Raw genomic sequence first — 23,688 nt, forward strand, 5'->3', positions numbered from 1 at the left:
GAATCATGGTAATTACAGTCATGCTCCCCCATGTCCAGCAGATTGTGTATATAGAAATGTAATGATTATAAAACAGACTAAGTGTAGCTAAGTGGTAGTGGACTTGCCTAGTGTGCACAGGACCCAATACAACCTAAAGTACCAGTAACTAAATAAACTGTGATTTCTAAAGGAACTGATATAAAAATTATGTATGGTCCTAGTTAAATTTAAGTTTAAATGGTATGTCTACAATTGGCCTCTTCCTACTACTTCCAAAGTACTATTAAACTCCCTTAGTACAGCAACCAGCAGTGTGGGGGCTGGGAGGAAGGTATTGTTTGGGGCAGGGGTTGTTTGTTTGTTTTAATTTTGTGGCTTGTTTAGTGCTTCATTTTGCTCTTTGGCATTTAGTAAGCAATAAACATTTGAAAAGAGCATACTGTCAGTTACATAAACCTTTGGAGATAATCCAACTGGGAGAGCATTACAAATAAGCAGGTCTAAGTGATTTTAATAGGAATGATATAATTTTATCTTGTTTATTTCTCAGCTAAAAAGCTGCCAAAGAACGAACCACAAAATCCAGGCGCAAACTCAGCCAGAGGACGAGGAGTAGACCTTACTGAGCCTGCACAGCCAGCCAGAAGCCAGTGTTGTAGTAACTGAACTCCAGTGTCAACTTCCTAAATGGCAAAAACCATGGAATTGGGAGCATTTAGCCGGCCCAGTGTGACTTCCAAAAAGAGACTATGGTAGAATCAAGTTTCTAATACTGAATTATTTTGAGTGTTTTGAACTTAATTTTTAATAACATGCATGTGTTCCTCCAGCAGTAGAAAGGAAAATGAGAACTGTGTATACACTTGTTCCATGGGAAAGTGCAGGGGAACAGTTCATCTCCAGTGGGTATGGACCCACTCTTAACCCACCCAGTCTCTAAACTGGGATGATAGTCAGGTATGGAAGATTCAAAATTACTAATGTATGCTTTAGAAAAACATTTTTAGAAGACTAAAAATATTTATGCTTAGCAACAAAAGCCAAGCAAATGGTAATTTTCTTTGATTGTCTTAAAAAGCCTACATTTCACATATTAATAAAGTAATCCCAAGAAAACAGTCCTATATCTCCAGAAAGAAGGAATATTGGTGGCATCTTAATTTTATTCAGTCATGTTACTTCTTAAAATTTAATTGAAGAAAAAAAAGTCACATGTAACCCCATCCTGTTTTAGGAATATAAAAACTGATAAGTGCATTTTAATGGATAGTGGTCCTTTCATAGGAGCTTCTTTTTAAGACAAAGTGGAAACAAACCAGGTATCTGCTTTCTATTTAATCACTGTTGGCTATTACATAGAGGTCTGTCTAGAACAGGGAGGGGGCTCTGCTTCCCTTTGGACATGATTAGTCAGTGCACTAACCATTATGTACATTCAAACTTGATTATTTTAAATATTCAGCTGTACTGTAAATAGAGTACTGCATTGTAGTCTCCATATGTTTATTATTTCCTGTAATATTTAAGAATTGCCTAAACATACAAAATGTACAGTTACTAAAACAGCTAATTATTTCTTTCTCCCCCTATGAAAGGAAGGGGCTTTGCTGTTCTTACATGCTAGAACCATAATAAACACCGTACTTGCAATTTGTAACATAAGTATTACAATGTTATTAGTAATCTTGAAGCCTTTTTTTTTGAAGTCCATTTTATTTTAATCAGTATATTGCACTAATTATTTTAGGTATTTTCATTATATGAAATCTACCATGTGTCAGATGATTTAATCTATTTAAGTGTTGATCTGCTAGCAGAATGTGTACATTTTACAGTAACTCAAAATTAGTAAGGAGAACAGCTCACCAGTGTTTAGTTTTATATTGAGGTGCTCAGGTTGGAATAAAGTGGTGTAAAAAGCAACACCGAGTTTTCTCTGTCTTTGACATAAAGTGTATACCATAATACACATGATGTATAAGCTGCAACTTTTGCGTTTCCTTCCTTTTCTGAGGAATGGTTCTCACAGGCGTCTTTGTAGTACTGTTCTAGGTCATTGGAGTGTTTCATGTCCGCCTGTGATACTCACTTCCATTGAGAAACATTACCATAACAGTGATGCTGTCTCTGGAACCACCTTCTATTGCAGCACTTACCAGTTGACAGCCAATGTACTCAGCTGCACCTTTATAGAAGTTCTTAATACATATTTCTTTCTCACTTTCCTGCTTACTGTTCGTAGTGGGTAAGCTATTACTCTCTTTTGTGCTATAAGGGTCATAAGAGGTCGCTTTTGGTAGAAATGTTTCTGCAGATGTATCTTGATGAATGTTGGTGTCAGCAAATGGTGAGTCAGATAACCTTTTCATTACATCTGTAGTTGACGTAATGTCTTCATTTTCAGGCTGGTATTGGAACAGCACGCGGATGTTACTGTCTGGTGGGAAAAGCAGGCTTTTAGATGGCCAGGGTTTATTTCTAGGGCCAGAAACACATGTTTCTTTATATGCGTGAAACAAAGTGATTACCAGTGCAGTGACTTCCTTCTTGTCCAAAACTTGCCAAAGTCCATTGGTGGCTAAGATGAGAAACTGACATAAATCATCTATAGGGACAGAAATTGTTTGTGGTACTGGAATAATGGCCTTTTTTAGTCTGAGGTTTCCATGGAATCCAAGACCCCTGGTGGTTTTTATGTGCCCATCCAGGAGACCATAGGGGTCATCTGAACTGATCCCTACTTCGCTGTAAAGTACTCTTCTTCTTTCTTTAGTGTTTCGTGTAGTGTGCTCCTTGGTCAGGCAAAATCCTTTTCCATTTCTGCATAAGACTGCTTGTACATTTCCTAAACAGGTATTTTGTTTTTTAAGAGAAAGGGATCAAAAGATTAATCATCAGTTTGTATCAAAGTATGCTACTTACTAATTGTTTCAGTGCTAATAAACAGAGTATGACATGTAAATATTTCTAGAATACATAAGCTGAACACTGTACCAATATGATTTTGAACTGGGAAGCCACCTAATTCAAATCTCAGCGATAAGCAGTAGAATTTAAAACACTTAACTATATCTACAAGTCACAAAAGATGATTTCTAAATTTTTTATGACTGTTTCAAAGTATGTTTTTTTACTGTTTCTTAACATCTATTCAGCAGATTTTTAAAATATTAAAATAAAGGGGGTTTTTTCGTTAATATTTAAATTATACGTGTGGGGGTGTGCACATGAGGAGGGTGGGTGCCTGTAGAGTCCAGAAGAAGGTGTTGGATCCCCTAGAGTTTGCCATGATCCACCCAAATGGGTGCTGGGAGCTGAACTCTAACTCTTAGGGGAGCAGCAAGTATTCTTAAATACTGAAATATCTTTCTAGCACCAAGTAATTAACAAACAAACAACAACAACAACAGATTCTTCAGTGGGGCTTGGAGAGGTGACCCAGCAATAAAGAGCACACACTCCTCCAGCAGAGGACCTGAATTTGATCGCTAGCATCCACGGAGGTTAGCACCAATTGCTTGTAATTTCAGATCTAAGAAGACCTGATGCCCTTGGCCTCTGTACTTGTATGCACAGGACCACACATATACATATAAAAATAAAAGAACTCTTAAAGAACAAAAACTCTTGGGAATTGCTAAGAAAATTAGGTAAAGGCAGCTGCTACCAGGCCTGTTAATCTCGAGCTCCATTCTTGGATCCCACATGGTGAAAAGAACTGTCTCCTACAAGTTGTCCTCTGACCTTCATATACAGGCACGTGCGCACGCACACAGGCACACGCACTAGCATAATCAAATGGATGAATAAATGAGCAAAGTACGTGTGTACATATGGGATTGGTGAAAGTAAAGCCCAAATGTATTTAGGATATGGATAATAAGATGCCTCTGTTAAGTGTCCGTCCTAGATTTCTGTAATATTTAATTAAACTGTAAGTTCTATAAAAATTCATATTAGGGAAATAGGCAGCCATATTAAACTCAACAGCTGATAACTGAAGTCTTCAGTAAGAGATGGCAGTATGATATGATTACAGTTGAGATAGACCTGGAATGTTTACATTTTGCTTCCTTTATGTCCTAAAGTCTAAATGTGGTCTGAACAGATTAAAAGATGCTATTAGAAGTGGTTTGGATTTTTTTGTTTTGTTTTTCCAAAGATTTTATAATCATTGTATATTTAAGAAAAAGCAGTGGTTCTTGTTACAGTATTATTTGTGACTCACAGCGTATCTGAGGTGGCATTGGTATCTGAATACTCTATCCCTGAAAAAATTTTTTTAAAGATTATTTATTTTTAATGTATATGAGTACACTGTCACTGTCTTCAGACACCTCAGAAGAAGGCATCAGATCCCCTCACAGATGGTTGTAAGCCACCATGTGGTTGCTGGGAATTGAACTCAGGACCTCTGGAAGAGCAGTCGGTGCTCTTAACCACTGAGCCATCTCTCCAGCCCCCTATCCCTGAAAATTAAAATTCCTACTTTAATATACCAATTCTAAAAGCAAACTTTTGTGGGACCAGTGAGATGGTTCAGTAAGTAAAGACACTTGATGACCTGTTTGACCTAGAACGCATCCCCAAAGCTGCCCTTGACCTCTACATGCATGTTATGGCATACATGCACATGTACCACACATTTTTAAATGAGAATATTCTGCCAGGTGGTAGTGGTGGATGTCTTTAATCCCAACACTCAAGAAGCAGAGGCAGGTAGATCCCTGAGTTCCAGGATAGCCAGGCTACACACAATGAAACCCTGTCTCCAATCACAAAAGAATATTCAGGTTTTAAACAGTGCTATACTTGGAATCAGAATTTTGTTGTTACTGTGTTCAATCTTTTTCAATCTTTAACTTATTTTTGTTTGTTTTTCTTTTGATTAGTTTTTAACTTGAGTCTCAATGTGTAGCCCAGGCTAACCTGAACTTGAAATCTTCCTGTCTCTGCCTCATTGCTGGAAAGCCTTTTAATATATTTAGCAAAAAAGAATCTAGGTTTAGAAGGCTGAAGTCTGTCCAGCTGGTATGATTTGACAGAAAGCCTATCTTGATGAGAGAAACAGTAGTATTGCCTCATTAACATAATAGAATGAATGCTAGTTGAGCTACTGGGTTGATTGCAAAATGTGACCCTGTGCTGTGCAGATGACGCTCCTGCGATCTGCACAAATTTGTACTCTCATTCTTTTATGCGAACTTTTGCATCTTTACTTTGTCGCAGGTAAGTCCGTAATTACTGAGAGGGGATTGCTTTGTTTGGTTTGGTTTTGGTTTTGAAACAAGCTCTTCATATAGCTTGAGCTGGCCTTGAACTGCCTGTGTAGCTGAGAATGTCTTGAAATTCCTAGTCCTCCTGCTAGCATGTGCCATCATGTCCTGTTTGCATAGGTCTTATGCACACTAGGTAGGCATTCTGCAAACTGAGCTATAATCCTTGGTTTTAAGTCAATAGTAGGATCTCGTCAGGTTCTAAGTAACTGTCACCAGCAAAGCAACTGGATAAACTATTAGGATGTAGTTCTGCGCCTTTCTTAAAAGAGAGGGGGGCAGGGAAGTGTGTGTATGTATAAATAATGCTATCATAGGTTTAAAACTGTGGGGACGTAGTTTAATTCACTTACCACCTTAAGGGGGATGATGGTAAGCAAGCACTTGGACCTTATACATCTGTAATTTGGCAGATAAATGTGAATATTCAGTTATTTAAAAGGAGTAGTAACTTGGAAATGCAAGAGTGAGGCCATCGCCATCCAGGATATAATATGAGACCACTGTGTCCAAAAAACAAAAAGAGGTCAATAGTAGTCACCATGGATCAGGGTCTAGACCATCTCACCAAACACAGTCCTGGTAATGTACTGTTAGGTCTCCACATGTTGATATGTTGATGCAGAACAAAGCTATTAAGTCAGAAAATAATAATGGGCTGGAGAGATGGATCAGTGGTTAAGTTCTTAAAGTTCTTCCAGAGGATCCAGAGGGTTCAGTTTAATACCCTGTCAGCTGATTGACAACTTCAGCTCCAGGGAATCCAGTGCACTCTCTTCAGACTCCCCAGGTACCTGCATATATGTTACATTCACAAAAACACATAAGAATAAATTCCTTGTAACCTCAAGCCTCTTGACTTAGTAACTGACTAAATCTCAGAAAATGGAGAGGGGGAAAAACACTAAAAATAAGAGGGAAGAAAGGAAAGGTGAGGGAGGAGAAGGGAAGAGAAAGGAAGGAAATTTGACAGCGGTGGTTAACATCTGTAAGCTCAGAATGAGACAGAAGGATTGTTGGGAGGACAGCCTGGGTTAGAGTGAGATCTTATTTCCAAAAGGAAGAAATGATGGCTTGCCAGTATGAAATTTATTAAAATCCAAAGTGTTGAGAAAGCTAATTCTTTTTCATGCCACTAAGTTTATGAGAATTTATTCTGGCAGCCCAGGTACACTATTCCAACAGCTTACAAATAAGCATCAAGACAAGAGGCCAGGAGAATTATAGCCCCATGGTAGAGTGCTTCCCTTGTTTGTGTGAGGCCATATGTTCAACTCCCAGTTCTGACACACACACACACACACACACAAAACTTTGAAACCAAGCAGTGATACATACCTGGGGAGCACTAGCACTAGAAAGGGAGAAGCAGATCTCAAAGAAAAAACCACTAGGCTTTCCTGAGAGGTCAGCCCCACAGCCCCAACTGAGTAGCACCAAACCCAAAATGTCACTGGAATTGAGATCAACAAGGAAGGTCTTTTTTTGTGAGACAGGGTCCACTGCTGTCTAGTTTCCTCCTTTTTCTCTTCTCCCTTCTCCACCTTTCCTCCTTTTCTTCCCTACCCCTCCTTTTCTATAACTGCATTCAAAACATTCAAATAGTGAAGATATAGATATAGAAAGACAAAAGTTAAAACCACGATGCCTGAAATAAAGAAAAACAAGAATTAATGCCAGACTGGATTCCAAAACAAATGGTAGGTGGATTTGAAAACTGTTAAAGGAGCCCTGTATAGTGGTACACACCTTTAATCTCAACACTTGAGAAGCAGAAGCAGTAGAACTCTATATAAAACTATGAGTCCCAGGCCAGCTATGGCTATGTGTGTCAAAAAAGAATGGCTCAAAGTTATAGTCTCACCTTGAAGAGACTAAAGCAGAAGGGTTGCCACAAGTTCAAGGCCAGGCTGGGCTACACAGAGTGATGAGACACTATCTCACCAAAAACAACAAAAAAACAAGAGTTCAAGAGATGCCTCGGTGGCTTAGAGCACTTGTTGCTCTTGCAGAGGATCTAGGTTCTATTTCCCACACCCCCATGGTGGCTCACAATCATCAATAATTCCAGTTCTAGGCCATCTAACACCCTCTTCTGAAGGCATCAGACACACACAAGGTGTACATATATACAGTCAAAACGTTCATACATAGATAAGTCATAAAAGGTTTTCTCTTTTTTTATGATTAAAAAAGGAAAGGAGATGGATGGAGGGAGAGGAAGGCCAGTGAGGTGACTCGGTGTTAAGGCGCAGGCCCGCTGCCAAGTGTGAGAACCTGAGATCAATACCCAGAACCTACATTGTAGAAAGAACTAACCCTGAAAGTTGACTGGCCTCCACACATGCACCATGATCTTTGTGAGTTCAGGTCCTCTGCATTTAGGAAACAACTTAATTGAAAGAGAAGTAGAAGAGTGAAACAAAGCATAGATTAAAGAAGCGTTAGGTTCCAGTGGACTGACTTAAATGACGTGAGTGATCTAGAGAGGAGCCGGAAAGAGGATGCATCACCATTCAAATGGCGTAAAATTCCAGGAAGCGGGGTTGGGGATTTAGCTCAGTGATAGAGCGCTTGCCCCTGGGTTTGGTCCCCAGCTCCGAAAAAAGAAAAAGAAAAGAAAGAAAGAAAGAAAAAAATTCGAGGAAGAGAAAATCTTTAAAGCAACCACAAGAGGGAGGCACATTCTGAACAGAGGAGCAAAGAGAGGTGGAGACAGTGATGCCAGCCCTGCCAAACAGGGAAACAGATTCTAGCAACTGAGAAAAATCTGCCAGTCTGGAATTCCACACCAGTTGATTATTTCCTTCAAAAACAAGAGGCAAGCAAATAATGTCTTAAAAATTCATCACTAGCCTGTGTGGTATATTCCTTTTTCCCTAGCCCTTAGGAGGTTGAAGCAAGTGGGTCTTAGTGAACTTGAAGCCAGCCTGGATTACATAGTTACAGGACAGTCAGGGTTTTTGAGACCCTGTCTCAAAAACAAAACACCAGAAGAGCCACATCATAGAAACCATGGAATTTTCCAGGCAGAAGACACACCAAGTGAATGGATCAGCACAAAGGAGTTAAGAACAAAAGGAGTAGGAGTTCCTGATACATCCCTCTTTCAAGTACAAAATATGAAGATATAGAAAGATATATATATATATATATAAACATTTACATACAAACATGTAAACAAAATAATGACTGAGCCAGGTGTAGCCCTACACACCTGTAATTCTGGTGCTCTAGAATGAGAACAGTGAAAACAGAGTAGGGGTAGTAGGAGGCTAGCTATACTTGCTGGTTCTGACGTCAACTTGACTCTAGTAAGAGTCATCAGAGAGGAAGGAGCCTCAATTGAAAAAATGCCTCCATGAGATCCAGCTATAAGGCATGTTCTCAGTTAGTGATCAGTGTAGAAGGGTTCAGCCCGTGGTAAATAGTGCCATCCCTGGTTTAATGGTCCTGGGTTCTATAAGCAGGCTAAGCAAGCCAGTAAACATGACCCCTCCATGCCCTCTGCATCAGCTCCTGCCTTGGGGTTCCAGCCTTGTTTGAGTTCGTGTCCTGACTTCCAATTTCTGTGATCTGAAGTATATGCCAAATACACCTTGGTTTTTGGTCATGGCATTTCTCGCAGATACTAGCCTAAGTTACCTAGAAAGACCATCTCAAAAAAAGAAAAAGTAGGGCTAGAGAGCTGGGCCAGAGGTTAAGAGCAAATACTGCTGTTGCAGAGAGCACCAAATGAGATGACAATATTGAAGAAATGTAGAAAAATAGAACTTTTTAGCCATTGCTAAATGCATAATGTCCTGTAATCACCATTCTGGAAAGCTGTGGCAATTCCACCCCCACGGACATGACCCTGTGTATGAATGTATGTGAGTATTTTAATCCTATAAGGATTTAATGAAATAAAGAAGTAGATCAAGGAAAGTTGTAAGACCGTAGATAAGAAATTGTAAGGACAAGAACTCAGCCAGGGCTAATTGCTGATACCCAATTTTGAGAGGCAGCAGAATTACAAAGTCAAGCCCACCCTTGAAATTTAGTGAAATTCTGTGTTAAAGTAAGAACGACAAAGTGGGCTAGAAATGTAGCTTGGTGAGAAGAGTTTGCACAGCACCTTAGCCAGTTTTAAAGCTCTGAAAACTGAAGGAAAAATGGTTACTCTGTTCTTAGGAAATGAATACAGCATGATCACTGAGCTTGAAAACAACAATCTGTTACACATGCATTGGTCTCTCCTTAGGAAATAGTTAATAGGGTGCTTGGCAACACATTCAGTCCAGTCTAGCAGCCCCAAGAGTTACGGTACATGTCTGTAAATCCAGCTCTCAAGAGAGAGGCAGGAGAGTCAGTGAGTCTGAGGCAAGCCTGGGGATCAAGAGTCCTGTCCCCAAAAGTAAACAAACTTACCTTAGCAGTTATTAATCAACTCTCCAGTCTAAAAAGGCGTGGGTTCCTTATATCTGTGTTGTTTGGATCCAGGCAGTTACTGTCTCCATATTGCAGTCACTTTTAAGCTTTATCAACATCCGTAAGAAAACAAATAAGTAGGCAGGCCCTGGCCACACCAGCTGCCTAGAAGCAGAAACTAGCCTATCTGCCTTGAAGACCAGAGTCACCTGGAAAGAACACTCTCCAACCTATTGAGTGGCCTGCAGGATATGCAGTGTGCTCCAGGTTCCCAGCTTTGTGCACTGTCATCCATGCTGGGGTGGACTTTAGTGATACAACTGTCTGTGAGTTATTTCTGCTCCTGTAAGTTACCCCTCCTCCATATTCAGGTAAGTGGCTCCAGTAAAGCTCGTCTGTTCCCTACATCTTACTTTCATGGTATCCATATTCTGTTCTATCTTGAGTTCCTTATCTGAGGTTCATAGAAGTGTGTATTTTGCCTCCCCAGAAAAAGTTTCATTACACAACTCATTACACAGCACAAAATAGTTGCTTGCTTTTATGTCTGCAATCTATTTAAACTGGATTTTTTTTTGTTTAATTATTTAGCAAATTGCTAAATAACAGTGATTTTAGCAGCATGAGCAAGCATTTATAAAATTTAGGTGTCATGGATGTAAGTGAATTACATACCAGCATTTGCAATGTGTAGTACTCCAGAGATGATCTGGGGAATCTTCTGGAAGGGAGAGCTGTTAACACCATGCTGATAGGTTTTTTCCCAGTCCTTAGTAGCCTGTGGGTTCTTGATCCCACCCTCTAATATACACGTGAGTGCTGAACAGCCGCTCCACCGAACCCGGGAGACCTCGTTCCTTCCCAGCCGTAGAAGCCTATCCATTCTCCAGAATGCCTTGGCAAACGCTTTGTGTACATCCTCATACTCCCGTTTATTGGTTCTGAAGGTTTTATATGTGGAAGAGAAGGCCTCTTCTCTGGCTCTGTATTCTTCCCTGAACACCGTGTGAAAGGAATTGATGAGATCCTGTTGCTCGGCTGTCATCTGGTAGGAAGGATCCTGTACAGACAGTTGATGGAGAAGTAAAACCTGAAACTCCTTTGATGCCAGGTCTGCTGCTGCGTAACCATGATGACTATCAAATAAACCGAAAAAGCACACATTGGCTTTATCGCCAAAGTCGTTCACGACCGTGAATTTACAGTTGGGCTCAGCTTTCCAGGTTGAATTACTATTGCTACAGATGGCTATACCTTTAATCAGAAGGTGGTAGCTGGTTGGAGAATATATAGAAGTCTCTCCGACCTTGTCACAAAGTTTGAAGTACGACGGAATTTGTTTCTTCCTAAGAAGCTCAAATGCATAATTCATACTCTGAAGGACTTTTTCACTGTATGTAGAAGATCTCAAAAGGTTAGAAATTATACACTCTCTGTGAAAACTGACCATTTTGGGCTTTGGTTTCCTCCCTCCCATCCACTCGAAACCCAGCGTACTCAGAGCATTGTGATGTTTCTTATGGAGAAAATTCCCAGCTGTGTTCAGTTCTTGGTGGCAGACAGAGCAGGGGAATGTGACCATGTCACCCATGTCAACCGAAGTCAGCTGGTCAGTGGACTCCTCTGGGTCATTCATTCGTGGCAGTCTACTACGCCTTCTGACATTTGTTCTGACAGTTGGGAGAGCCTCATCTGAAGTAAATTTTGAAGTTTTCTCATCCCATTGTTTTGATTTCAAAAAAACTCTGGAAGAAAGGTGAAATACGTTTACTCATCAGGAACTAGAGAGGTGCTTCAGTAGTTAAGGGCACCTGCTGTTTTTGTATAGGACCTACGTGAGGCCCATAACCACATGGCCTTTTCTAACCTATATGGGTACCACTGCATGCACATGCAGAGAAAATACTTATACATATAAAATACATTTAAACAATTTAAGATGTTTACTGAAAGAAATGGTACACCCTCCACATAGTCTTACTCATAATTTCATAGAGACCTACAGTTGAGTTTTATAAAGCCCCTCCAAAAAAGGTCCTCAATAAGTCACTGATTACTCAATGTTTGCCTAAGAGAAATTAGGTGCCCAGTAAACAAATTCAGCTAGACATCTGAACAAATACTCAGAGAAATAGTATTTTACTCCAGCTATGGAGAGAAACGTTTTGTTTTATAAATTTCTATGTGTGTATGTGCAGATGCATGGAGATCAGAGGAGAACATTAGTTGCCTTCCTCCACCACACTTCTCCTATTCCTTTAAGACAGAATTTCTTTCTTAACCTGCAGAAAGAAAGACAGTTGGGGCTTCCTGGCTACCAAAAAGAAAAAATAGGCTCCAGATCCACTGAATACCTGCCTCAAAGGAATAAGGCTTAAAACAACAGAGGACCCAGTTTTTTTAAACAAATCACTTTTACTCAGGTATAGCAGCAATCACCTTTTTAAAAAAAGATTTATTTATTTATTATATATAAGTACACTGTAGCTGTCTTCAGAAACACCAAAATAGGGCATCAGATCCCATTACAGATGGCTGTGAGCCACCATGTAGCTGCTGGGAATTGAACACAGGACCTCTGGAAGAACAGCCAGTGCTCTTAACCACTGAGCCATCTCTCCAGCCCTCACATATACAGTTTTAACATAAAATCCACTTGTAATCTTTTAAATTTTTCCAGTATAATTTGTAGCCCGAGACAAGATAGCTGTGAGGTTGAGGTTGGCTTTGGCTACATAGTGATTTAGTGTCTGGGAAAAAGAGAACCACAGAGTGGTGTTGTTAACCTCAGTTAATATGGTCAAGTCTCAGTCTCAATAACTGTCTTTTCCAATTTGGTCATTAATGATCCCAGGGTTAGGCAAGTGCAGTGTCTCTGAACTATAGCTCCTACCTGTAATTAACTACCAATATATCTTTCCAAATGAATGGGTGGCTAGAGAATAGAGGGAAGGAAATATTTACTATAAGCCAGGAGTGATAGGAACTTAACCCATTTATAATCCCAGTAACTCAGGAGCCTGAAACAAAATTTAAAGCTTGAGGCCAGCCTGGGATATGTACTGAGACCTTGACTTCAATACACACATATCCACACATAAACTTTCTGAGAGTCCTGATGTAGCCTATCTACAGGAGTCCCTCCGATTGCCCTATAGCCATTACCTGGGCACACTTCCACCTAACATTTTTCCACTGAACATATTTCTTTGTATCATCTGCCAGGTCACAGACATGGTTTCTACTAGGGACCCTAAGTGGCCATACTGTGGCTGACACATGTAGGTGATTTTTCACTATTCTTCCTTGTCAGGAGCCATCCAGAAACAGCTAAAGGCAAATAAGTTTTCTGGAGATGGCCCACCATTTTTGCATGGCCTATGATGAGTGAACTCTGAGAGGCAAAGTCCCTAAAGACTTCATCCTAGGATCACTTCTCACTGCTGATAGACTTTTTCCTATCCCTATTACACAGCTTAATGATTCCTGGGCCTCAGCCTACCTTATTGACCAAATTTTCTGCAGGTCAACATGAAAATGAACTTTCATGAATTAATGCTGTTTAGATAAATTAATGACTTTATAGAATTGATGATTGGATCGGTTTAGAAAGAAGTTTTTGGGAGATGGTGTTAGCTCTTTTGCCAGAAAGTTGTAATAAAGTCAGAATCAAGAACAGAATGTGCCCACTCCTCATAGAATAGTAAGGAAAGGCTGCATAATAGTGAATACAATGAGCTTTCACAACACTAAAAAGAAAAATAGGCTTGGGACAAATTTGTGATCAAGGTAAAACATTCATTCTAGGTCAGATCCAAGGATAAAGCCACAGGTGGCCTATTTTTCTTTTTAGCCATATGAAACTGTTGCTTTGAACTCATAATGAGCTTATAGAATGAACCACTGCTTTGAACTTAACTATCAACATTCTTCTATAATCCTCCCTTTGTATAACATTTTATCTATGAGGTAATTTTCTAGAGGACTTTTGTCTAAGAAGATATAAAAAGGCCAGAGAAAAGGTGATAGCATCTGCCCCATCCACTAAGTGTATGTGTTTGTGTGTGTGTGTGTGTGTGTGTGTGTGTGTGTATGTATGTATGTTCATCTATGCATATGTGTAGGTATATGTGTATGTTTGTAAGTATGCATGAACACTTGTGGAGGTGATGAGACAGGTCATCTAGATGGGCAGTGGTTGGCACATACGTCTAACCCCTACACTCAGGAGGTAGAGGCAGATAGATTTCTGAGTTTGAGTAAAGTCTGGTCTATAGAGTGAGTTCCAGGACACTCAGGACTGCGTAATGAAACCCTGTCTCAAAGAAACAAAAAGGAAAGAAGGGAGGGAGGAAGGAAAGAAGGAAGGAAGGAAAGGAGGAGTTTAGTCATATAATGGGGATGATGATGAATCCACTGGTCTTTTTTTTTTTTTAGAAATTTATTTATTTATCTTATGTACAGCATTCTGCCTGCATATGTGACTGCAGGCCAGAAGAGGGCACCAGATCTCATTACAGATGGTTGTGAGCCACCATGTGGTTGCTGGGAATTGAACTCATGGCCTCTGGAAGAATAGTCAGTGCTCTTAACCACTGAGCCATCTCTCCAGCCCTCCACTGGACACCTTATGCCCCCATGTAAAAATCCTTAGTGCTAGGAATGGGTTACCTCTTGAGTCAAAAGAGTTCCATGAGGGCTGGAGAGATGGCTCAGCAGTTAAGAGCACCTGACTGGGGGCTGGAGAGATGGCTCAGTGGTTAAGAGCACCCGACTGCTCTTCCAGAGGTCATGAGTTCAATTCCCAGCAACCACATGGTGGCTCACAACCATCTGTAATAAGACCTGATGCCCTCTTCTGGTGTGTCTGAAGACAACTACAATGTACTCACATATATAAAATAAATAGATAAATAAATAAATAAATAAATAAATAAATAAATAAATCTTAAAAAAAAAAAAAAAAAGAGCACCTGACTGCTCTTCCAGAGGTCCTGAGTTCAATTCCCAGCAAACACATGGTGGCTCACAACCATCTGTAAAGAGATCCGATGCCCTCTTCTGGTGTATCTGAAGACAGCTACAGTGTACTTATATATAATAAATGAATAAATCTTAAAAAAAAAAAAGTTCCATGAAATGCCCTCCAAATCACAGTCAAAGCTGTTGATTGCTCTATACAACCTGGTAGTAAGACCCTATTGCAGAAGATAACAATTACTTGTGTTATCAGACAGCAAAGCTAAACTGGTACTGAACTAGAAGTGTCACTTCTACTAAGGGTCATCATGCTAAAAGGAATTATTCATCCCAACAGAGGAGAACTCCAGACCTGGTGACCTACAATAGCACAAATGTGGGAATAACCACCCACTCTGATTGGATTTCATGCCACCTCCATGAGATGGAACCCGTGGCTCACATTACTAATGTGGCTAAGAACTTGAGACCAGATAGACCATGGTCCTAGGGGAAACCTAATATTATTTTGCTAAAATAACATAGAGATAAAATAACTCCTAATGGTATATTGCTATACCCATAGATAAGTGCCTCACTCAAACCTCGTCAGTAAAATTACTTCTTCCAGTGGATGGGAATTAATACTTTGGGGGACTACATCCTCCGTGGGATAAGACAGTCAAACTCCTTCCTTTAGTACTCAGGGAAAGAGAGGAAAGAGAAAGCAGAAAGATTACAGAAGCCAGAGGTGATGGATGATTCCAAGAAAACTGGCTTCCAGACACAACAGGACTGTTGGTATACATGTGAACTCATAGAAACTATAGCAGTATTCACAAGACCTGCACAGATTCAAGCTAGACAGGTCCCGGCACTGAAAGGGGTTCCCATGGGGTCCCATTGAGAAACTATTTGCAATTGATTCCATGTGGCCAAACAAAAAATCAGTTTTCTCCAATGGAGTCACACTGGGTATTATTAACCATACTTCAGGATAGGTCCTATGCCCAGAAGTAGTTTGCCAAGAAAAAAGAAACTTCATGGGGATTTTTTGTTGTTGTTTTCTTTTGGCTTGTCTTATTGACTGTTTTGATTTTTATTCTTGGATTTTGTTGATTTTTTTTCTTCTGTAAGAAAGAACATAGGGAGGTGGGGAGGACCAGAGTGGAGCTGGAGTAGAGGAAACATAGTCAAAATACTTTGTATGAGGAAAAGAAGGATTTGTCTACCTCTTTTTTCCTATTATTATTATTATTATTATTATTATTATTATTATTATATCTTTAAAGAAGGATTTGTCTACCTCTTTTTTCCTATTATTATTATTATTATATCTTTTTTTACAGTCCACTCATTATTCAGAATTGTCTATCTCTTTAAGGCAAAATATTTTCTTTTGTTTTTAAAATTTTGCAATTTTAGATTTCATATTGTGATCCACTTTTAGCTAACTGTGTGGTATAACAGCCCTTAGTTCCCCAGGCTTGTAGTGCACACTTGTCCCTGTTTCAAAGCAATCTGTTGTAAAATCTCCTCTGCCTACCAAGCCTTGCTTTTTCACACTTGTGCCAGTTCACTTCTGAGCACTCAATTCTGTTCCATGAAGCGATTTATCTCTATTTACAAAAATGTTACTGTGGGTTTACAGCAATTCCTGCAATAAACCAGTGCTGACTCCGGAGATTTATGTACCTTTTCAAAGCTATTTTGGATATGGATCACTTCCACTGGGATCTGAATGGCATAGTCCCTTTGTTGATTTTTAAAAATAAAGTAAATTCTGGGATGACAACAAAAGCTTTCCTGAAAGGAAAATATTTTAAAATCTTCTGGTTTCAGCCAATCCTATGTGATGTACAGAAAGTTTTAATATGAATGAATAAAAGCAATACACTGTAAAAATATAAAAACACAAAAATACACTTAGTCTCTGAGCTGGGCATATTGGCTACTCGTAGTCCAGGTAAGTTCAGAGGCTGAGGCAGGACTACCTCATTCTTGAGGCCAGCCAGGACACATGAGTAAGACCTATCTCAAAGGAAAATGTCTAAAGGTTTATGGTTGGCCTTGAAAGACAGCTTACTGGTAAAGGCACTTGCTACCAAGCCTGCTAACATGAGTTTGATCCTGAGGACTCCTGTCATGGAAGGAAAGACTGACTCTGACCGCTATACATTTGATGGAGCACATCTTCACCTGTCAAACACAAAAGTAAAAGTAAGTTCAAAAAGGGGGTGGGGGTCCACTTGGAGAAGTTGGGCATGTAGGCTTTCTGTAAATTCAAAGCCACCCTGCTACACCACCCAGGGGTTCCACAGTATCTGGAGTTACATATTCAACCTTTAAAAACTGTTGGCCATAGGCTGGTGGTAGAGCTGCATGCTAGCAGCACAGGTTCAATCCCCAAATAACGCAGAAGAAAATGGCTGAAATTGTAAGAGTTCATTTTTTTATGATGATGATTTTAAAAAAAGAGGAAGAGGAAAAAAAAACTATAAAATGCGTGGGTGTCGGTATACACCTGTAAGCATGGTACGGAGTATGCAGAGGAGTGGGAGCACAAGTTTGAGGCCCACCTGGGTTACAAAGCAAGACCCTGTGTCATAAAAACAAAAACGAGGAGCTGAAGCCTGCTCTGAGCTCCTGGCCCATCTGCACCCCCTCTGGAGTGTTATGTTAATAACATCTCTGTTCTGTGTTTTTCTGAGATGGGCACAAGACAGGGACTCCCACTGTAGCTCCAACTGGCCAGGAAGCCATTCTGTGACTGGCTCAATTCACAAAGTGCTGGAATGGCAAGCTACCTGCTTAGCTAGGGGTAACAGTACTTGAAAGGGTAAGACAGGAGGGTACTAAGTTCCAAGTAAACCTGGGCTACTACATAGCAAGACCCTATCTCAAAAAGAAAAAAAGAAAGAAACAAACAAACAAACAACCTCTAGGGCTGGAGAGATGGCTCAGTGGTTAAGAGCTGGTCTTCCGGGTTGGGGATTTAGCTCAGTGGTAAAGCTCTTGCCTAGCAAGCGCAAGGCCCTGGGTTCGGTCCCCAGCCCTGAAGGAAAAAAAAAAAAAAAAAAAGAACTGCTCTTCCAGAGGTCCTGAGTTCGAATCCCAGCAACCACATGGTGACTCAGAACCATCTATAATGAGATCGGATGCCCTCTTCTGGTGTGTCTAGGACAGCTACAGTGTACTTATATACATTAAATAAATAAATAAATCTTAAAAAAAAAACTATAGAGACATAGAGGGTGCATATAAGTCTCTCTTCTGGGCTGGAGAGATGGCTCAGTGGTTAAGAGCACTGACTGCTCTTCCAGAGGTCCTGAGTTCAAATCCCAGCAACCACATGGTGGCTCACAACCATCTGTAATGGGATCTGATGTCCTCTTCTGGTGTGTCTGAAGACAGCTACAGTGTACTTATATATAGTAAATAAATAAATTTAAAAAAAAATAAGTCTCTCTTCTGCCCTGTGTTTAGGCTTAATTTACAACAAACCAGGTGTAGTGATGTACTTCTGGGATCCCAGCACTCAGGAGGTGGAAGCAGGAGGATCAGGAGATCAAGAGTGAACTCGCAACCAAAGATCTAGAGTAAAAGGGAGTGGACAATTTAATAGGCAGAAGGAGAGAGACTGGGTGAGATGGTAGACGTCTGACCCAGACATTTTTAAGAAGCTAAGGAAGGGGGTTGGGGATTTAGCTCAGTGGTAGAGCACTTGCCTAGCAAGCGCAAGGCCCTGGGTTCGGTCCCCAGCTCCGAAAAAAAAAAAAAAAGAAGAAGCTAAGGAAGGAAAATATACAGGAGTTTCAGGCTAGCACAGACTGCATAGACTACATAGTAAATTTCAGGTCTTCTTTTCCCTCCACCCCTCTTGACTACAAATGCTTTTTTTTTTTTTTTAAGAGATCTCCTGAAACGAAGGTTGGCGTTGAACTTGCTTTGTATTCAAGGATGACCTTGAACTTCTGATCTTCTTGCCTCCACTGCCAGAGTGTAAGGATGACAGGCACCTGCCACCACTTGCATCTCCTGTTGTGGATCAAACCCAGACCTTCACGCATGCTAGGCAAGCACTCTACCAACTCAACTGTCTCCCCGGCCGGAAATGTTTTAAGCTATTTTAATTAAACTGCGCATTAAATTTTAAAAAGATAATATGCAGGTAAAGGATATAGTTTTACCAGCTGTGATGGCCTTTGGGAACAATATAAAATAATAAAATTTCACCAGCAGTCATTTCCTAAATAAGAACTTCAATTTTCATGTTTATGGGGTAGCCATGACACTGCTTTGTCAAGCGTGGAGCCATACTTAAAATGAAAACATCAGCCATAGCTGGGTATGGAGATGCATGCCTATAATTTCAGCACTAGGGAAGCTTAAACAGGACGATGGCTGCAAGTTTGAGGCCAGCCTGGGATACATAATAAATTTAAGGACAGCTGGGATCCAGAATGATACCTAAGCTCAAAAGAAAACAAACCAAGTAAGAATAGCTAATTAAGAGTACAGAGGGGGTTGGGGATTTAGCTCAGTGGTAGAGCGCTTACCTAGGAAGCGCAAGGCCCTGGGTTCGGTCCCCAGCTCCGAAAAAAAGAACCAAAAAAAAAAAAAAGAGTACAGAGAAGGGGGCTGGAGAGATGGCTCAGCGGTTAAGAGCACTAACTGCTCTTCCAAAGGTCCTGAGTTCAAATCCCCGCAACCACATGGTGGCTCACTATGGTGGATCTGTAATGAGATCTGAGGCCCTCTACTGGTGTGTCTGAAGACAGCTAAAGTGTACTCATATATGATAAATAAATAAATTTAAAAAAAAAAAAAAGAGTACACAGAAGGGAGTTAAGCATGAGAGTAAGTACCTGTCACCCAGTGTTGGGAAAGAGAAAGCAGGAGGATCTGAATTTCAAGGCCAAACTGGGCTACATCAAATCCTGCATGTGAACAGCAAGCCAGCCAGCAAGCAAGAGAGGAAAGAAGGGAGTGGGGGAGGGAGGGAGGCACGGAGGGAAGGGAAGGTAGAAGGAAGGAGGAGGAAATAGATGGTGGTGGGGGCTATGCCAGAATCTCTCTTTTGTAGCAGGTAAAGGATAGCCATTCTTCAGTCTGCATAGTCTAACAGAAAGACAAAGATTCATCTTTTGCTAAGAAAGTAAAGGGGGAAAAATAACACTCTAAAGAATACTGTAGACATACATGTATGAGAGAAATCTAAATTGATCCACCAAATAATGGGCGAGCCAATGCCTCCACTAGACATCATTCATTACAAAGTGGACCCTCCAATGCCAGGGATGGGTTACATCTAATTGAATCACTGTCCAAAGGGGCCCCAGGGAAGCCCCCAAACAATCCAGGCTATTGCCAAGGCCATCATTTACTCTCTGATGATGGCTCCCCACAAAAGTCCTATTGCTGAAGACAATATATACACAACTCACTGAACACAGAGCAGTGAAGCTGGTGGCTACCAAGAGCCTTTATCTATACTGACTAGTGTTCACAGTAGTAAAGTCTGTATACTACCAAAGGACAAAGGTAAACCAACGAAGCCACAACCACTGAGATCTGCAGTAGTGACCTACCCGCATGGTACACTGATACAATAGTGGCACAGATGTGCTAGTAACCACCAGAATGGATTTTAGTCACCCTCCATGAGATTGAACCTATGATAAAGTAAGATCTGAGACTAGATAAGCGGTGGGCATAGGAGTGAGTAAAATGCTACTATTCTGCTAAAGGAACATAGCAATAAAATGACTCCTAAGGACATTCTGCTAGACCCATAGATCACATACCCATGTCTCATTTGGCCATCATCAAAGAAGCTTTTCCTGCAATAGATGGGAACTAATATGGAGACCTACAAATGGACACTGTGCAGAGAGTGAGAATATTCAGTCTAAAATAGGATGCCTTCATTAAAGTGCTTCCTTTGTTGCTTGGGGATATATGTGAAAGAGGTATAAAGAATGTAAGAGTTAGAAGTAATGGATAACCCCAAAGAAACAGTGTCTTACACATACAACAGGACTGACATGCATATAAATTCAGAGACTGGGTCAGCATGCTCAGATCCAAACCCGACAGGGTTCCACTGCTAAGAAGGGGAAGCAGACAGGAGCTCATATACCTAACCCAGACTCTATAACTAATAGACAACCACTTGCAAAGGGAAAATTAACTTTCTCCAGTGAGTTGCACTGGGTCTATAAACCACACTTAAGGGCAGGGTTCATGCCCAACAGTAGATGGCCAAGACAAAATGTCTTAGATATCATGGTTTCTGATTTTGTGGTTTTTTTGGGGTGTGTGTGTATGTTTCATGAGCGCCCCTCCCCCCATCTTCTAAAGAGAGAAAGAAGGTATGGAATTGGGTGGGTAGGGAAGGTGGGAAAATATAGAAGGTAGAGGAGGGGAAACCATAATCAGAATACCCTGTATAAAACTTATTTTCTCCCAAAATCATTACAGTTGACCTTCAACTTTTCATCACATTTCCCTCCCTCCCTCCCTCTCTCCCTCCCTCCCTCCCTCCCTCCTTCTCTTTCCTCCCTCCCTCCCTCCCTCCCTCCTTCTCTTTCCTCCCTCCCTCCCTCCTTCTCTTTCCTCCCTCCCTCCCTCCTTCTCTTTCTTTCCTTTTCTTTCTTCTTTTCTTGTAAGATTGCCAGACAGCCCCAATGACTAACAACTGTAATCCTAGCACTGAGTGTGGTAAATTACCGTAATAACCCAGGCCAACCTGGCCAATAGAGTGGGGAATGTTGGAAAGATACCTGAATGATTACAAGTACCCAGTGTTCTTGCAGAGGACCTGAATTATTTTCCAGCACCCTCACTATAATGCCACTTCTAAGAAAATTTCACATGTCTGGTCTTTATGGGTACCTGTATTTATGTACACACACACACACACACACACACACTTACTTTAGAATTTGGGCTGTGCCAGGTGGTGATGCATGCCTTTAGTTACATTACTTGGGAGGCAGAGGCAGTTGGATCTCTGAGTTCAAGGACAGCCAGAGCTATAGAGAGAAACCTTGTCTCAGGGGGAAAAAACAACAACAACAACAACAAAGAAACAGACAAGTGTCAAGATGATACTTATCTTTAATCCCAGCAGGCAGGAGGTATAGGCAAATAGATCTCTGTGAGTCTGAGGCCAACCTGGTCTATAAAATGAGTACAAGGTCAGCCAAGGTACATAGTGAGACCCTGTTTCAAAAACCAGCAAGCAAGCAAGCAAGCAAAACCAAAATAAAATAAAACAAGGGCCGGAGAGTTAGCTCAGAGATTACACTTGATACTCTTCAGAGAGCTTGGGTTCAACTCCCAGGACCATTCCAGGGAATCCGGCACCCTCTTTTAACTTCTGAGATCACAGAGCATGCACACATCTGGAAGTATACACACACACACACACACACACACACACACACACACACACACACGTATATAATAAAATAAATACTTTTAAAAATAAATCAAAATAGATGACTCAGAGGTGAAGTGCACTTGCTGAGTGATCACGAGGACAACAGTTCAGATCCCACCACCTACCATCCAACTGGGTATCGCATGCCCACCTGTAACCCCAGCTCCAAGGAAGGTGAAAACAAGGTCACTAGGGCGCCAAGAAAGCCCAGTCCTCAGCCAGGGTCAGGGAGTGCTGCCTCAAAAGCAATAGACGTAGTGATAGAGTAGGACACTTAATGTTCTCTTTTTTGGCCCATAGGTCCACAATCAATCAATCAATCTTTTTAAGATTAAATAAATACCTTACAGGGCTATATATTTCAAAATCCATGTTCTTTTGGACGTAATACTTTTCTTTGTCCTTCCTTTACTTTATTTGCAGAACCTCTGTCTATCTTGAGCACAGGTGAGAGGGTATAGGGAAGAAAAAGGAAGAGGAAGGGAGGAAAGGAGGAGGGATGAAACAGATGTGGTTATGGCAAGCAGTGAAGGGAGTGGTGATGGTGGAGGTGGGGTCTTCTCTGATTGATGGAGACTCCCTATTACAATGTTGACCATCTCATCTGGAACTGTAGCCATAGCAACCTTTGTGATCCGGGACTTGAAACAGTAGGTCATAAGAGTATTAGCCAACTTCCCAGTGAGAGGACAAAGCTTATAGGTTCCACCTTATACCTATGATACATTATAAAGTATCAGAAATGGGCCTGCTTGCATCCTTCCTTCCTTCCTTCTTTCCTTCCTTCCTTCCTTCCTTCCTTCCTTTCTTCCTTCCTTCCTTTCTTTTCTGGCTAATTGTGAGGTTTTGAAACAATGATTATAAGGGGGCTGGAGAGATGGCTCAAGGGTAGAGAGTACTGGACCCGAGGAGTTTGATTTTCAGCATCCAAGTGGTAGCTCACAACCACATGGTACATAGGCATATGTGTAGACACAGAGACAGAATACCCATATGCATAAAAAAATACCTCAGGAAAAGCAAAGGAAAGAAAAGGGGTTTATTTGCATCATTTTTCCAGCTGGAGCAGCCCATTACTACTGAGAAATCTATGCAGTAGGAACTTGAACCAGATGGTCACATCACATCAGACCCATAGTCAGAAGCAGAGAGCCTGCCAGTTAGATGACCAAGATAAACAACTCTCCTCCCCCTCATCCTCATCCTCCCCCTCATCCTCCCCCTCTCCCTCCTCCTCCTCTTCCTCCTCTTCTTTCTCCTCCTCCTCCCCCCCTCCTCCTCCCCCTCCTACTCCCCCTCCTACTCCTCCTCTTCTTCTTTCTCCTCCTCCTTCTCTTTCTCCTCTTTTCTTTTCCTCTTCTGCTGCTTCCTTTCTTCTCTTTTTCTTAAAACAAGTTCTCACTATAGTCTCATACTCAATTTATAGCACAGGTTGTCATCTGATTTATGATCATCTTCCTCCCAGTTGCTGAGATTGCAGAAATGCTGGTACATTGTGATCTTTTCCAAACTGCTAATTTGTGTTTTATCTTTGGGTCTGAAAGATGGAAATTGGAGATACAATACTTAATACCATATGAGAATCTCTCAATGCTATTCTAAGCACCATATTTT

At 40.9% G+C, this 23,688-nt stretch overlaps 2 protein-coding genes across 7 annotated transcripts in view; one reads left to right on the forward strand and one right to left on the reverse strand.

Annotated features, from left to right (window-relative positions):
* Rab5a (RAB5A, member RAS oncogene family) overlaps window positions 1-1,905 on the forward strand; it is a 29,400-nt gene extending 27,495 nt beyond the window's left edge. For all 4 annotated transcript variants that reach the window (XM_039084178.2, NM_022692.2, XM_063267691.1 and 1 more), the window contains one exon: window positions 533-1,905. In XM_039084178.2, coding sequence (XP_038940106.1) covers window positions 533-648 — 116 coding nt within the window. In that variant the 3' untranslated portion in view covers window positions 649-1,905. The remainder of the gene's footprint in view (window positions 1-532) is intronic.
* Window positions 1,685-22,684, reverse strand: Pp2d1 (protein phosphatase 2C-like domain containing 1). 3 transcript variants are annotated; one of them, NM_001134567.1, is made up of 3 exons: window positions 22,418-22,665; window positions 10,344-11,413; window positions 1,685-2,827 (listed from the first exon to the last, which is right to left on the reverse strand). In NM_001134567.1, the coding sequence occupies exons 1-3, from the start codon at window positions 22,444-22,446 to the stop codon at window positions 2,049-2,051; spliced, it is 1,878 nt and encodes a 625-aa protein (NP_001128039.1). In that variant the 5' UTR covers window positions 22,447-22,665; the 3' UTR covers window positions 1,685-2,048. The 3 variants fall into 3 exon arrangements, 2 of the variants coding, with proteins under 2 accessions (NP_001128039.1, XP_017454756.1); XM_017599267.3 differs by lacking the exon at window positions 22,418-22,665 and adding an exon at window positions 22,226-22,354 and having other exon boundaries at window positions 1,845-2,827; XR_010054589.1 differs by having other exon boundaries at window positions 2,758-2,827; window positions 9,669-11,413; window positions 22,418-22,684.
* Between the last annotated feature and the right edge of the window lie 1,004 nt (window positions 22,685-23,688).

This window comes from Rattus norvegicus, chromosome 9 (genome assembly GCF_036323735.1).
Source record: "Rattus norvegicus strain BN/NHsdMcwi chromosome 9, GRCr8, whole genome shotgun sequence".
Lineage (NCBI taxonomy): Eukaryota > Metazoa > Chordata > Mammalia > Rodentia > Muridae > Rattus > Rattus norvegicus.